We start from the raw sequence: 16,976 nt of genomic DNA, 5'->3' as shown, positions 1-16,976 counted from the left end.
TGTGCATGTAAATTTATAAAGCATGTATTTGTACATATATGAACAATTGCACAATTGATGTTACAAAAGTTGACTTTATTTTTGAAAAAAAAAAAAAAAAGGTACATCTTGACTTCCTACCATACACTTAAAAATTACAGTACGATTGAGTATTTTACCACTAAAAATATTAGAAGCACAAAATAAATGGAAGAAAAGGTGTTCAGATATATTTCTAAAATGATGGACAAAATATTTCTAATCTTGTCACAAAATTCAGAAACTATAAATGAAAATAATACAGAATTGTTTAAGGGAAAATGAATATAGCCAAAGACATTACATTCAAAGCTAGGAAAAATTTAGCTTTGATATGTAAAAGACAAAAAAGACAAAAGGTTAGTGTAACAACTTCCAAATTAAAATGACCAGCAACTGAAAAAGGGTATGCAAAGAAAAATAAGAAACTTATGAAAAAACCATCAATCTCATCAGTAAATGAAGAAATAAAAATTAAAATAAAAGTTAGAAATGGTTAAACACCTACAATTTTGCTAAGAATCAAAAGATGCCTTAGGACCAATATTTATGAAAGCATGGGGGAAATAGGCTCTCTAATAACTGGACATCTTCATGGACATCCAGTTAAATAGAATCAAAAATTGAATGCTCATATTCAATTGTTATATCAGCAATTTAACTTCCAGAAATTTATCTTATGGAAGTAGAAGTGTGCAAAGATACATAAGGATTCCATCATTTTTTAAGGATTCTGGAGTTTTTTATTCCAGCATTTTCATTCCAGTTAAAAGTTCACCAAGCATTATTTTAATTACAGTTCATGCACTCAGTGAATATTATGCAGCAGTTTAAAAGCTGAGATACATGTATATCCATATGCATGAAAGCAGTCCAAAATAAGGGAGAAAAACAGCTTCTAATATGTATGCCATAATCCAATGTTTGCCTTACAAAAATGCCTTTTACATATTGGAGGTGCAAAAATGTAACTTTCTTGATAACTGAATTTGATCTTCTGAAGTTCTATTTCCATTCAGTGGTAGAAAAAAATCACTCACTCATGCGGAATAAATTAGAAAATTATTTTAAAGTTTAGTTTATTGAAGCTTAACTCCGTTTGCTTTGGAAAACTTCTCACTCCATTTTCTGTATTTTTTTCTTAGAAGCTTTTCACCTAAGAGGAAACTCATGGAATTCCTGGCATTGGAAATAGGAGGTGTGTCTGTCTCTGAGACCTGCAATGATTCCAGGCTTATCTCACCTGGTGTCTAAGGATTGACACCAGATACAACAAGCCAGTCACGCCTTGCTTTTGTGCGTTTGCAGTGTGCCCTGATGCTGTCTGTGGTTCTGACAGGTACTCAGGCCATGAATTCCTGTGCATTCTATCTCCTCTATCCCTGACCCTCAGTCTTTCCCCATCCATCAGGTCACTCAGCAATTTGTGGAATATAACATGACTTCTGGGGGGATGATATTGCCAAGTGATTATTTTTTTAGGAGATAAAAAAGCATGACTCTCATCCAAAAATAAGATGAACACATGGCAAATATTTCATTTAGCTCATTAATTCATGAGGGAACCAGTAAGATGTTACAATCCAGTAAAAAAGGAAAATTGAAAGAGTAGGATCTGGAATTCTTCCCATCAGTATTAAGCTGGAGCAGGGCAACTGCCACCAGGAGGCTCCAAACGACAGTAGGGATGCAAGAGCTTTGAGCCACGCAGCAAACCCAGGGAATCTCAGAAGGCTCCCTGCAGCTTGTCTTAATCACTTCATTGACCTTTAAATAACCTGATACTGCATTGAAAGTAATTACATTGGTTGGACTTCAGTGTTGGGATTTACAGTATTTGGTTGAGTACTGTCTTATTTCTCTTAAATCTGAAGTTATTCAACATCCAAATATGCAAACATCTGACTACCTTTATTATGTTCTCTACTATAGCACTTTTCTCAGCATTTACATATTGAAGAATTATTTTGTTGTAAATTAGCTTCCTTTCATATGTTTTCCATTATATTACAGATAGAGAATTAAGAATATTGATTTTTTTAAAAAAGAAATATGAACTACGTAGATTACATTACTTAGAATCTCATTTCAGGATAGTAATACTTTTATAAACTAAAAATTGTTATTAAAGGGAGGCACTGGCTCTGATAAAACTGAGAGCTACTATACTGCACCATTCTGCTGCTCCTATTGGAGAAGGCGACGGCACCCCACGCCAGTACTCTTGCCTGGAAAATCCCATGGACGGACGAGCAGTCCATGGGGTCACGAAGAGTCAGACACGACTGAGCGACTTCCCTTTCACTTTTCACTTTCATGCACTGGAGAAGGAAATGGCAACCCACTCCAGAGTTCTTGCCTGGAGAATCCCAGGGATGGGGGAGACTGGTGGGCTGCCATCTATGGGGTCACACAGAGTCAGACACAACTGAAGTGATTTAGCAGCAGCAGCTGCTTCTATGGACCTTCGCTCTAGACATTAGGGAGAGAAAATATCTTCAATAGTGACAGTGACATTGGGCTTTAGTTAGGTTTGTCTTCAGCATAATGGGAAGTCCTGGAACTCTTCCTGTTTAATGGCCTGGGTGGGGCCAATGGCTCATTAGTATAGGGGATACTTGAAGGTGATACATGCATTTCTGCTCCAATATACTTGTATAAATGAATGCTGTGAACAATTAGTATACTTCTTAATGATTATTATTTTGATAGCAGTTCCAAAACTAAAATATGGTAATTTATCTGGATATACAGATATCATTATTCTGAATACATCATTCTTTTCTCTATTACTCTCTTTGAAATGGTCATTTAAATTTTACATAGTAATTTAAAGTAAACAAAATCTAATAGATTGCTCCAAATCTGAATTCAGGGTTCATGGTAAATTTGTATTTTCAAAATGTACGAATTTTTACATGAATGAAGCATTCAATTCATGTGTCCCCAAATAAGGCAAGGATATGAGAAGAAAAAAATTAACCAAGATAGGATCAAGAATTACTAAATTCATATATAAGAAGACAGTAGGAAGAATAATAAAACCCAAAAGTTATTGCTTGGAAAATACTAATACATTTGCCATCCTCCACCAAAGCTAAGAAAAAAGTAGAGGAAATAGAAGAAATATCAATATATTCAGTGAGAAGGGACTATGCAGGGGTGGTTTCAGTCACCAAGTTGTGTCTCACTCTCTGCCACCCCATGGACAGGCTCCTCTCTCCACGAGATTTCCCAGGCAGTACTGGAGTGGGTTGCCATTTTCTTCTCCAGGGGATCTACCTGACCCAGGGATCAAACCCAGGTCTCCTGCTTGGCAGGATTCATTACCACTGAGCCACCTGGGAAGCCCAAGGTGGCTATAGCCGAGAAGGGACTATAACAAATACAAAAGTGGTATTTGTGTTTTAAGCAATATGTTTTAATAAGAAAACATATTAACACACACTCAGCCCTATGTTTAGGGGTAAATAGATCTCCCTGTAGGTATATCAGAGGTAGCAACTACCAAACACATCTGTAAGTGAACTCATATTCTTTCCCTGCTTTCACCCCAAATATGTTCCTTATCTAAATTTTCCTCTTAGTAAATGGCATCACTATCATGCTTCCCTGGTGGCTCAGAGGGTAAAGAGTCTGCCTGCAATGTGGGAGACCCGGGTTCCATCCCTGGGTCGGGAAGATCCCCTAGAGCAGGAAATGGCAACCCACTCCAGTATTCTTGCCTGGAGCATTCTCATGGACAGAGGAGCCTGGTGGGCTAGTCCATAGGGTCACAAAGAGTTGGACACGACTGAGCGACTTCATTTTCATCATGCTTAATCCAGAGGCAAGAGAATTTTATTTCATTTTCCCTTATAATACACATCCCATCAAATTGCTTTTATTTTTTACATGTATCTAAAATAGCCCACTTCTTTTCATCTACACCAACACCCTCGTCTAAGCAAACATCATTTTTCACTTCAGATTTGTTAGTGGCATCCTACTGGTCTCCTTTCATTCACTCACGCCCCCATCTAAACTATCACCCAATCAGCTCCTGATTTCCCTCCTCGCCTAGAAACCATTGAGTAGCTCATTGCTCTTAGAATAAAGGAAAAATCCCCTAGGATGAATGATAGGGTTCTACCTAATATAGTTCCTAATCGTCACCCTGATTCTAGCCCCCCTTTTTTTTCATGCTCCATGTATACATTCCTACATGTACTTAACAGCATGCTTTAAAATGTTTACACATGACCTACCATCAACGTTTCCATGCCCCTTTTTCATCTAGGTAACTTCTACAGTCTTCAGCAGTAAACTTGAAAGTTACTCTCTCAGAGCCTTGTTTGCTCTCCCTTCCCCTTTTCAGACAAGGTTCAGTCCCCTTCCCAGACAAGGTTCAGTCCCCTTCCCCTATAAAATTCATCTCATTCATAATAATTACTTTTACTAGTAAGCTTACTGTAAGCTCTGTGAGAGTAGGCACAGGATTGAACTTTGGGGACCCCAACAGAAGAAATGATTCAAATAATATACTCTAGTAACACCAAAAAAAAAAAAAAAAGACAATGTGAAATTTCCAGTTAATATCATAAATGTGATCTTCAAGGCTGCTGGTGGTGAAGACATATGAAAGGGAGAAAAACAGTATTGGAAATTAGGAGGGGATCCTTTTTAAATAGTGGCAGAACGTTTAGTAACACTAACACCTACAGGAACGTGGAAGAATTTTAAAAACGTGCCTACAGGCTGGGTAGTAGTTTAACTAAGGAGATCTCCAGGTATAGTACTGCAGATTTTGCCTATGTTTTTATGGACATTTATAGTAAAATGCAACAGGAGAGAGATGAGCTAAAGAAAGGATTGTTAAATATAAAGGACCCAGGAATTGTTTGGTTTGAAAACTATCAATTTCTAAAAATAGTAAAGAGTGCTAAGTAAAAATGACTTTGGGCAAAGAACAAATTGAGGACACTGTCAGGAAAACATGGTCTAAAGATGAAGCTAAGTTTATGACCAGATAGTATTTTCTTCATATTTCAGAAACCCTTAACTAGGTGCCTCCAAGAACCATTCAAACAGGACTTCTAGAAAACTAACGTGCTGTCCTTGCTATAAACATGTATAGGTTTGTCTGTGGACACAAATTTTCAGCCTTTGGGTAAGTACCAAGGATCTCAATTGCTGGATGCTAAGAATGTGTTTAGTTTTGTAAGAAACACCAAATTGTCTTATAAAGTAGCTGAACCATTTTGCATCACCACCAGCAATGAATGAGAGTTCCTATTGCTCCATATCCTTGCCAGCATTTGATGTTATCAGTCTTTCAAATTTTTGCTATTCTAATGCTGCTGCTGCTAAGTCACTTCAGTCATGTCCGGCTCTGTGCGACCCCACAGACGGCAGCCCACCAGGCTCCCCTGTCCCTGGGATTCTCCAGACAAGAATACTGGAGTGGGTTGCCATTTCCTTCTCCAATGCATGAAAGTGAAAAGTCAAAGTGAAGTCATTCAGTCGTGTCCGACTCTTAGAGATCTCATGGACTGTAGCCTACCAGGCTCCTCCATCCATGTCCATGGGATTTTCCAGGCAAGAGTACTGGAGTGGGGTGCCATTGCTCTAATAGGGGGGAAGGAAATGGCACCCCACTCCAGTACTCTTGCCTGGAGAATCCCACGGATGGAGGAGCCTGGTAGGCTACAGTCCATGGGGTCACGAAGAGTTGGACACGACTAAGCAACTTCACTCATTCTAATAGGTATATGGATTGCATCACTGACTCAATGGACATGAGTTTGAGTAAAGTCTGGAGTTGGTGACAGACAGGGAGACCTGGCATGCTGCAATTCATGGAGTCGCAAAGAGTTGGGCATGACTGAGCAACTGAACTGACTGATTGAATAGGTTTACAGTGGTATCTTGTTCTTTTACTTTGATTTTCCTTAATAATATATGATGTTGAGCATATGTATGTTTGTTTGCCATCTATATATTTTCTTTAGTGAACCACCAGTTCAGGTTTTTCACCAATTTAAAAGAAATTGTACTTCTTAAACTACTATTGTTTAATGTTAAGAGTTCTTTGTATATTTTGGGAAAGAATGCTTACTGTCATCTTTTGCTGGTATTTTCTCTCAGTCTGCAGCTTGTCTTTTCATTCTTTTGACAGCATCTTTCACAGAGCAGATACTTCTAATTTTAATTAAGTCTAGTTTATCAATTATTTCTTTCATGGATCATGCCTTTAGTATTGTATCTAAAAAGTCCTTGCCAAACTTGAGGTCTTTTAAGGCTTTTTTTTTACCTTTGTTAACTTCTAGATTTGTAGTTTTGCATTTTATATTTATGTCTTTGCTGCTACTGCTAAGTCGCTTCAGTCATGTCAGACTCTGTGTGACCCCATAGATGGCAGCCACCAGGCTCCCCCATCCCTGGGATTCTCCAGGCAAGAACACTGGAGTGGGTTGCCATTTTCTTCTCCAATGCATGGAAGTGAAAAGTGACAGGTGAAGTGGCTCAGTCGTGTCTGATTCTTAGCGACCCCATGGACTGCAGCCTACTAGGCTCCTCCATCCATGGGATTTTCCAGGCAAAGTACTGGAATGGGGTGCCGTTGCCTTCTCCGACTTTAATCCATTTCAATTCTTGTGAAGAGTATAAGTTCTATGTCTAGATTCATGTTTTTACATGAGGATATTCAGTTGTTCCAGTACCATTGATTTAAAAGGCTACATTTGTTTCATCGTACTGGAACAAATCTTTGTTCCCTTCTCAAAGATCAGTTAACTATGTTTGGGCAGGTCGACTTTTAGGCTCTCTATTCTGTTCCACTGATCTACTTGTCCAGTAATTCACCAGTATCAGACTGTCTTGATCTTAAAGTTGGATAGTGTCAGTTCTCCAATTTCGTCCTTCTTAATTATTGCATTGGTTATTCTGGGTCTTTTTCCTCTCCATAAAAACTTTAGGATCTGTTAATATCTATAAAATATCTTTCTGGGATTTGGGTTGAGATTGCATTCAATCTACAAATCGATTTGTGAAAAACTGACATCTGACAATATACAGAAACTTGGAATATCTTCCATTTATTTAGTTTTCTAATTTTTTAATCCGAATGTTTAGTTTTTCTCATATAGATCTTGTCCATGTTTTGTTAGATTTATGTCTAAGTAATGAGTTGGTCAAAAAGTTCGTGTGAGTTTTTCCATAAGATTATGGAATAAACTTTTTGGCCAATCCAGTATTTCATTTTGGAGAAGGCAATGGCAACCCACTCCAGTACTCTTGCCTGGAAAATCCCATGGACGGAGGAGCCTGGTGGGCTGCCATCTATGGGGTCGTACAGGGTTGGACACGACTGAAGCGACTTAGCTTCCATGGGGTCGCGAAGAGTCAGACAGGACTGAGCGACTTCACTTTCACTTTCATGCATTGGAGAAGGAAATGGCAACCCACTCCAGTGTTCTTGCCTGGAGAATCCCAGGGACGGTGGAGTCTGGTGGGCTGCCATCTATGGGGTTGCACAGAGTCGGACACGACTGAAGCGACTTAGCAGCAGCATTTCATTTTCTTTAGCGCTAATGTAAATGGCGTTAACTTCAAATTCCACTTGTTCGTTGCTGTAAGAAGGTGATTAACTTTTGCACATTAAGCATAACACTGACCTTTCTATAACTGATTAGTTTCAGTTGTCGATTTGTTCAGATTTTCCATGTACACATACTATCTGCAAACACAGTCCATTGCATTTCTTCCTCCTTCACCTGTATATCTTTTTTCTTGGCTTAGCACACTAAAATAGTAATTTTTTCTTTTCTTCTACTTACTTTGATTTTAATTTGCCCTTTTTTAAAAAAATTTCCCTAAAGTGGATGCTCAGATGATTAATTTCAGATCTTACTTCTTTCCTAATATACACATTCACTGCTATAAATTTCCCTCTAAGCGCTGCTTTCACTACCTCCCACAAATTTTGATAGGTTGTACATTCGTTTTTATTTAGTTCAAGATACTTTTAAATCTTCCTTGAGATTTCTTCTGTTATGCATGTTATAGAGAAATTCTTTACATCTAAGTATTTGGGGAGTTTCCATCCAAACTTTTAAAGAAACTGATAGCATCTATATTGGTGAAATATTCTCATATGTGCAGGACCATAAACTGATATGATTTTGGGGGGTATGTTTTCTGCTATTCTCTACAAAAAAAAAAAAAATTAATGTATATTCCCTATGATACAGAAAAGCTAAACAATTAGAAACCTAACATTCATAAAAATTTAATACTGTTTATTAGTTATTATAAGCTATGTCGCAGTGATAAATGAACCACCAAAACCTTACCATACACACATACATATATCATGCTATATATTCATTATAAGTTGGCAGGGATTTTGCGCTACAGAGTCATTCCAGGTCCCAGGCTCATGAGGACATCATTCTCTTCATGTTCACATCTCTGTGCTTGGCTTTCAGGGGGAAAAAAGACCTGGAGAGTAGCACAGGAGCTTTTTACTTCCTCCGCCTGGAAGCGACACTGCTCAACATCTGCTTACAGGCTACTGGCCATGATGCATCACATGGACCTGCTGAACAGAACTGGAGTCTTCCCACGGCCCAGGAAGGAGAATGTAAGACATTAATGGGTTCTAAAGATCTCTACCTCAACTATACAATTAGGTAGATATGTATTTATCAACTTTGGATCTATCTCTCTAATGTACTGTCAGAAAAAAAAAAAACCACCACCACCAAATATGCAGTATTTAGCTAACTTTATTTTGTGAAAAGAAACATCTCCACATTTCTGGATAATATTTTCGGTTATTAAGGTCTGCTCTTTTATTCCTCCCCATTTCCTTGCTTTTCTTTCTTTCTATTCAGACAGGTCAAAAGCTCTGGTGTTTCCTATTTTGAAGAGGAATGGGAAAGATGACAGCAGAGGACTCAGATCAGATCAGTCGCTCAGTCGTGTCCGACTCTTTGCGACCCCGTGAATCGCAGCACGCCAGGCCTCCTTGTCCATCACCATCTCCCGGAGTTCACTCAAACTCACGTCCATCGAGTCGGTGATGCCATCCAGCCATCTCATCCTCTATCATCCCCTTTTCCTCCTGCCCTCAATCCCTCCCAGCATCAGAGTCTTTTCCAATGAGTCAACTCTTCGCATTAAGTGGCCAAAGTATTGGAGTTTCAGCTTTAGCATCAATCCTTCCAAAGAACAGCCAGGGCTGATCTCCTTTAGAATGGACTACAGACTCCAAAATCTGGATCTTCAGTCCTGAGAATGCATGCTCAGCTTCATGTATCAATCACACAGCCACTTCCCAACTGCACAGCTCTCCTTGGGTGGCTCAGATATTTCAAAATGTACCATCTTCTTCCTGTAAATGTGCTCATCATCCTATGTTTCTTAGTGTCACTGAGGCCAAGGTCATAACCCAAGGAATGATTTCATTACACAATCACCAAGTCCCAAACATCTTGTTCTCCAGCCATCTCCTTCTCTACATCTCCACGACCACCTTCATCTTTCATTAATGCAACAGCCTCTGATTCTGTCATTTGCCTCCAGGCTTCCTCCTCTTCAATTTATTTTGATGTGTAAACCAGACTCTGCCACTCCCTTATGTAAGCCCTTTAACACAGTCCACTTATTTCACAGGATAAAATGACTTTCAAAGTCACTCAAGACATCATACCTGCAGCCTTTCAAGCTTCTTTCTCATAGTCCTTCCTTCCAATACATGCATTCTCTCGCCAAGCACTTACACATCTTGACTGGAATTCCTACCTATTTATGTTGGATTCATGTCCATTTTTCTAATGGGGTGTTTTCATGGGCCCTGGTTATATGGGCAGAAGTTGAAGAGCCTTTCAGAGCCACACCTTCGTGCAACTCAGGCTCAAGGAGTGGGCTTTGAGAGGACAATTCCCATCCCAAGAGGAAGGCTTTTTAGACTCTCAAAGGTAGTTCCTCCCTCTGCCTTCTTTATCCCTTTATCTTCCTTTCTTTGTCATGCAATACTTTCCTTCATAGCATTTAATACAATTTGTAATTTTACTTCTAACTTACTTCTCCCCATTATCTCCCTCACTTTGACTCAATTTTAAGGTTCATTAAAGATCTTGCGTATCTCCTTTACAGCAGTATCCCAAGGGCCTAGTACATCAGCCCAGTTCAGTCGCTCAGTCGTGTCAGACTCTGCAACCCCATGAATCGCAGCACGCCAGGCTTCCCTGTCCATCATCATCTCCTGGAGTTCACTCAGGCTCACGTCCATTGAGTCCGTGATGCCATCCAGCCATCTCATCCTCTGTCGTCCCCTTCTCCTCCTGCCCCCAATCCCTCCCAGCATCACAGTCTTTTCCAATGAGTCAACTCTTCGCATGAGGTGGCCAAAGTACTGGAGTTTCAGCTTCAGCATCAGTCCTTCCAGTGAACACCCAGGACTGCTCTCCTTCAGAATGGACTGGTTGGATCTCCTTGCAGTCCAACGGACTCTCAAGAGTCTTCTCCAACACCACAGTTCAAAACATCAATTCTTCGGCGCTCAGCTTTCTTCACAGTCCAACTCTCACATCCATACATGACCACTGGAAAACCATAGCCTTGACTAGATGGACCTTAGTCGGCAAAGTAATGTCTCTGCTTTTGAATATACTATCTAGGTTGGTCATAACTTTTCTTCCAAGGAGTAAGCGTCTTTTAATTTCATGGCTGCAGTCACCATCTGCAGTGATCTTGGAACCCAAAAAATGTCCTTTTGGATGCATAAATTAAAGAAAAAGTGATCGTAATAACAATGACAACACTTAAGTACGTTCTTACAGTTCTCAGTCAAGAACCATTTAGTAACGGGACCGTATTTTCAGCTTTGTTCTAGTCACTTGAATTCATTTAAAGGAGGTGGACAGTATCAGCCTATCTCATTCTCAAAGAATGTATAATCTAGCTCAGGATATAGGTATACTTGCAACAATGCAAATCCTACAGAGAACAATTCAGGTGCCTGCCCATGACCTATATTATCTATTACTTTTACTTCACTAGGTTCTTTACAGGACTTTAAAAAATGCAATGCATTGTACTGATCAAGAAACTCATCATGTGTTTGGAGAGCCAAGATAGGTACATACGAGGAACTAGATATTACAACATAAAGAATAAATAATTAGGTTCAAAAAGTTCTCTAGACAACAAATATCAGACCCCCGATTTTTCCTCTGAGACACAATTTCCTCATGTGCAAAAATGTCATTGCAAAGATCAAAATACAAATTATATAAATGGAGATAACATTACAGATTCAAAAGATAATAATATTAAAAATCAAAATAAGTTAAATAAGCCACAGAAAGCACAAATGTTGTATCATTTGCAGCCCTTGTCCTTGTTTTTTCATTGCTCCTACTTAATTTTACCTGCAACATTCTTACACATGAAGGGAAACCTTTATCAGGCCTATGGAACTAAGGAGCATTTCTTGGTTTAGAATACCTTTTCTTGTGGCTCACCCATTTTCTTTCATTTAAACAAGCGAGTATTAATAAGTACTATTTAGCACTGTGTGAAGTGAAGTGGAGAATACAAAGTGAAGTAAGATTCCTTTCCTGAAAGAAAGATGAAAGTTGAGAGATAAGATGCAAAACAAGCAGTAAGACTGAAGCCTCGCCCCCTGATGCCAATGGGAAGACATTGAGGGTTTCATGAAAGAAAACATTAATAATATCGCTTTGTGACTGTCTGTTTGACAGGTAATGTGCTCAACCAGCATCTGTGGTCTAGCTTCCATCCCACAGGAGAGATTCTTACTTTTTCCTTATTTCTGTATTCCTTGAAATATTGTTAGGTTTGTGTGGCTTTTGCAATCACAAAACTCCCTCTCTGTATAGAGAGTACACAGAAACAACAACAACTTCTAGGGAAGTATCAAGCCCCACATTCTGAAACTATTGTCATATATAGAGAAGTTTTAGGAGCTTCAATATGAAAAAAAATTAAAATGTAACTGCAATGAGAACAGATTTAGTGATTGCTAGGAGTCAGAATGGGGGTAAGCAAGATAGTGTGTTTATAAAAGTGTAACAAGAGAGATCCTTGTGGTGGCCGACCCTTGCTCTGTACCTTGTCTGTATCCATGTCAGTATCCTAGCTGTGATGTCATACTCTGGTTTCACAAAATATCACCACTGGGAGAAACTGAATTAAGGGTACAAGGATCTTGTCATACTGTTTCTTACAACTGCACATGAACTTCAACTTATCTCAAAAGTTCAATTTTAAAATAACAGCAACATTATAACCAACTGGATAAAATCAGAATTCATGAGCCCATATTAGTATAAATAAATGAATAAATAAATGGGAGAGGACAAAGCTTTTTTTCAAAGTAGAGAGCTAACTAATACATTTAAAAAAAGAGAAACTCATTTGGCAACCATCAGTGAATTATTCATTCATCCAAGAAATATCAATGGATGGTAAAATCAGATGTTAAAATTTGATGAAAAACAGAATATTTCCTACAAAACACTTATTATAAAAGAAAAAGCAGGTTCCCCCCCCCCCCCACTCCACAGTGGAGAAATATGGCAGACATCATCTTAAGAAATTGAGTTTACGTTACCAGTAATAGAACAAATCATCATGTGCTCCTTGACAGGATGCAGTGAGAAGAGCCAGAGCGGCACCTTACTTATGGACACTGAAATCTGAATTTCATATACCTTTCAAGTTTCAAAAAATATTCCCTTTCCTCCCTCAATCACTTTCAAGTGATTTTTAAATGTAAAACCCATTCTTAGCCCACAGGTCATACAAAAACAGGTAAATTTGGCCAGTAGGCCATAGTTTATCAATCTCTACTTTAGGTTTGTAAATGATCTTTACCTGCCATATCATGAAACAGATTAACAGTAAGTAATCTGTGAATATGAGCACTATCAATCAAAGAATCAGAGAATTTTTATTTAGACTATACAAAGTACAGACGAATGTTACAGACTAACCGATCCCTGCTGTGGAAGACTGATGACCTGGTTTGGCTCTTCGTTACACACATTTCTTCTGTCAGATGGTGCCTAAGTTCAAGTCCATCCCAACGCAAAGAAACAACCCCAAGCCTTCTGAACGTTTGGGATCAGGTACAGCTCGCTTTGTGTTAAAAAATAAGCAATTTGTTTGCAAAGGTCTTGCAATAATGAAGGGACCTGATAAAGTATTTGTATGTTTTTTATCTAGCACAAGTCACACTCTGGGTTTAAGAAGAAAGGCTGGAAACAATATCACAAAATTCCGTTTTAGAAGTTGAGAGACTCACGGAATAAATGAGAAAGATGATGAACAATGGAACATAAAGCAATAGTTAACTGGGAAAGAACATGAAAAAACCAGTAAGACTCACTAATTGTATAATCTTAGTTGAGGTTTTGAATCCAGGAAATTATGTTTTCACAGGAAAAAACAAAACAAAACAAATAGCAACAAAACATGGTTAATTTGTGAATAAGTGTTTTGAGGCATTTGATTTCTAACAGTCTTACAACTACCTAAATTTAAATGTTCAGAATCCTATTTCAAATACTCACTGAGACATTCATTTGAATAAATGTTATTATTTGTTAACCTTGTTATTTTCCCCCAACATCTTAGCAATATATGGAAAAGACTATACTTAGCATATAACTGGGAGGTACCTATCACTTTTATCTTCTTAGTTACTAAAAACATAAAGATAACCTTAAGTTTATAAACTCCTGGTGAGAGTTTACCATAAAGTCATCATAAAGTTTTTATAAAGTTAGTTTTTCCAAAAGAAACTCACTCACATAGTTAAACTGCTGGGATGAAGTATTATCCTAAGATGTTATCTCTCCTTTCAGACAACATAAACCACCACCTCTTGGACACTGAAGGGACTTATGACTCTGAAAAACAAAAAGCAGTTCTGAGCTGGGGAAGCATATGGTGGGTTCCCCTCTGAGTTTAGAAGCCCCTGTGGCAGGAACAGAAAAGAGGTCACAGAAGGCAGGCAGCATGCAGTGCAAAGATGACTCTTGAACAGGAGAAGCAGCGCTGACCAGAACCATACATTGCCAAACACTGGTTGAGAATGATTTATTAAAGTCCGAGTAGCATGCTGTTAAATTTCAAATAGTCCACATCTTCAAAGTGTGCATGAATAAAAGTCCAAGTTCATTTCTTTCCTTCCTCTATAAAATGCTCTGTATTTTGCATAAAATCTGTGCAGATACCTTCTGCTAACTGGTTCCCCATACTCCTTCTGGTTTGGGCACTTGTTAAGTGTGCCCTCTGCTCAAATGGTGACTGTGCACTGACTTCCCCCTTCCTGAACAGACGTTCTTCTCCTGGACATCTCTCCGTTAAACGTACGCCTAACTTTCCCACACCTGCTTCATGACTGTGACTTTACTGGTTACATATTACTACAAACTGGTGCAATAATTAGTTTACCTGGACCGTTAAATAGGTATCACCTAACATGCTGGGGGTGGCCCTTAAGAACACACAGTAAGCATCTAGTCACATACCGACACACTCAACCCATTTGCTACAGAAGCTGTTTAATATGAAGGTGATCTTTTATTCATTCGGCATGTTTGATTTCTTTGCATTATCTTCAATTCCACATTAAAGTTGTGGTTACCAAGAGCTGGGTCATTGTTGCTCAAATGAAATCTGGAATTGCTAAACATATCAAGTAGGGTATCCTGGCTGTTTGTGACAACAGACTGTTTCTAGTCCATTTTGTTATATAAAAAAGTCACTCTCAACTAAAGTAACCACTGCATTTCCTTTGTAAAAAGGTAATTTAACTGGCTTTCCTCACTGTTGCCACCCACATAGGGCAAAAGTAGGAAATCTCCTTTTATAAAAGGTAAGAGCATAAAAAGACATTTCACATTTTTAAAAAACATCCTTCATGGGAATGTATCCTAAGTAAATAATCAATTATATGGACAAAGTTTTATGTACATAAATTTTTGCAACATTATTTATAATAGTGAAAATTAGACATAACCAACAATACAGGAATGGTTAAACTGAGTTGCATCCATTAAATGGAATATTATATAGCCATTAAAGTCATGTTTTTGTAACATTTTTAATGCCATAGGAAAATGTGGCAATTCTGCAGTGGAAGAAAATAAACTGGTTATAAAATTGTTTACAGTATGACTGCAATTATATATAAAGGTATACAATATACACATAGCACACACAAGGGGAAAAGCTGTTAATTGTGGTTACTTCTGGGTTGTGATATTATCAGTATTTTTTCTGTTTTATACACTTCTGCATTTTTCAAGTTTTCTACAATGACTGTGTATTATAATACAGAAAAACACAGGTTATTAAAAAATTCCTCTGATGAACTGATAATTAGAATAGCCTTGGGTACCATAAATATGTGGGACCATACCACTGTGCTCATCCTCTATAACTTTTATAGAGTTCATATTCTTCTGATAATAAACTTACATTTCCTGTTTTATACATGTTACAACACTTTAATTAAGAAAAAGGTAATATTGTGATTAGATAGATCATTGTTTGTTTCATAATCTAAACAAATACTGGCTTTGACATCTAGGTTTTTCTATTTCCTAGAACATTTAAAATTAACACTCTTTTGTCTTTTTCAGTATGGCATACTGCATACACAGATTTTCATGCATGCTTTCTAAGAACGTAATTCTAATTTACAGTTTTCCTAACATAAGGAAAAAAATGGAGTTATAAATCATTTAAAAACAATCTACAGTCTTATCCATCACAAGCATGCTGATAGGCATAAACAATGTTTATTAAATGAAATGTATCCTTTAAGAAGAAGAAAAGGGAAGCCTGCATGTAAATGAAGTTGTGGATTCAATCAGTCAGAATTTGTTCTGACTTGCACCAAACCATTCAAAAACTTTTGAAGACTAGTTAGTGTAGTGTACACGGACACTCCAGAGTCTGTATATGAATTCCATTGCAAGATCTCCGCTTTCTACTTTCAAAAGGAATGGGAGCAGGATGAGGGGTATCACGTAAGCTAATTTTTCAATATATGTCAAGTCTTGGTGGGTCAAGGAACAAATACTGCCATGGGTTAGTGTTTAAGTACATGAATGTATTTTTCCTCTTTCTCACACCCGACCCTGCCCTGGCCTTTCGGGAGGGGGAGGCTGTTCATCCCTCAATAGATGATGGCCGCCTCTCATCTTAGTTTCTTTCCTAAACCACGGAGTGGTCATTGCTGTGAACTCCAGCCAGGATGGTGTGGTTGAGGGAGGAAGCCGAGCGGTCGGAGCCTTCCGTGGGGCCGCTGGTGTTCTCACTGCGCTGGCAGCAGAGGATCTGCCTGAACGTGGCGCTCATCTCCTTGTCGCGGTAGGAGTAGATGATGGGGTTCATGGCAGAGTTGAACTCGGCAAGCAGAAGGAAAAACTTCTCATAGGCCAGAACGTCACACTGCGGGCAGCACACGTCGAGAAGTAACAAGACCAGTCCAGGAGTCCAGCAGATGATAAAGGCACCTGCAGGGTCGGGGAGCGGGACCGGGAAGGTTTAAAGAGAGAACAGAAAAATAGAATGATGAAGGGAGCACCCATATGGTGAAATGATTTCAGCTCAAGTTCAAAATAATGAGCTCCAAAGGCATCAGAGCATCATTTGAAATAAAATGTTCATTTTCCGAAATAATCAGAAAAGGTTCTGACAATAAAAAGAGCAAATGAATAAAATCTTATTACTATTACTTCAGAGTGAGTGAAGTAGCTCAATCGTGTCCGACTCTTTGCGACCCTGTGGACTGTAGCCCGCCAAGCTCCTCCGTCCATGGAATTCTCCAGGCAAGGATACTGGAGTGGGTTGCCATTTCCTTCTCCAAGGGATCTTCCCAACCCAGGGATCGAACCCGGGTCTCCTGCATTGCAGGCAGACACTTTATCCTC

The 16,976-nt window shown here is 38.6% G+C and overlaps 1 protein-coding gene across 8 annotated transcripts in view; it reads right to left on the bottom strand.

The window, feature by feature from the left end:
* Positions 1–14,101: 14,101 nt before the first annotated feature.
* The window catches only part of LPAR1 (lysophosphatidic acid receptor 1), a 163,912-nt gene continuing 161,037 nt past the window's right edge, over positions 14,102–16,976 (bottom strand). For 7 of the 8 annotated variants that reach the window (XM_042242624.2, XM_012111055.5, XM_060408794.1 and 4 more), the window contains exon 4: positions 14,102–16,559. In XM_042242624.2, the coding sequence (XP_042098558.1) occupies positions 16,258–16,559 (302 nt within the window). In that variant the 3' untranslated portion in view covers positions 14,102–16,257. 8 annotated transcript variants of the gene reach the window in all.

The sequence above is a fragment of the Ovis aries genome, chromosome 2 (genome assembly GCF_016772045.2).
Source record: "Ovis aries strain OAR_USU_Benz2616 breed Rambouillet chromosome 2, ARS-UI_Ramb_v3.0, whole genome shotgun sequence".
NCBI classification, from domain to species: Eukaryota; Metazoa; Chordata; class Mammalia; order Artiodactyla; family Bovidae; genus Ovis; species Ovis aries.
Note: the sequence above shows the minus strand (reverse complement) of the source record. Positions and strands in the feature narration are given on the sequence as shown.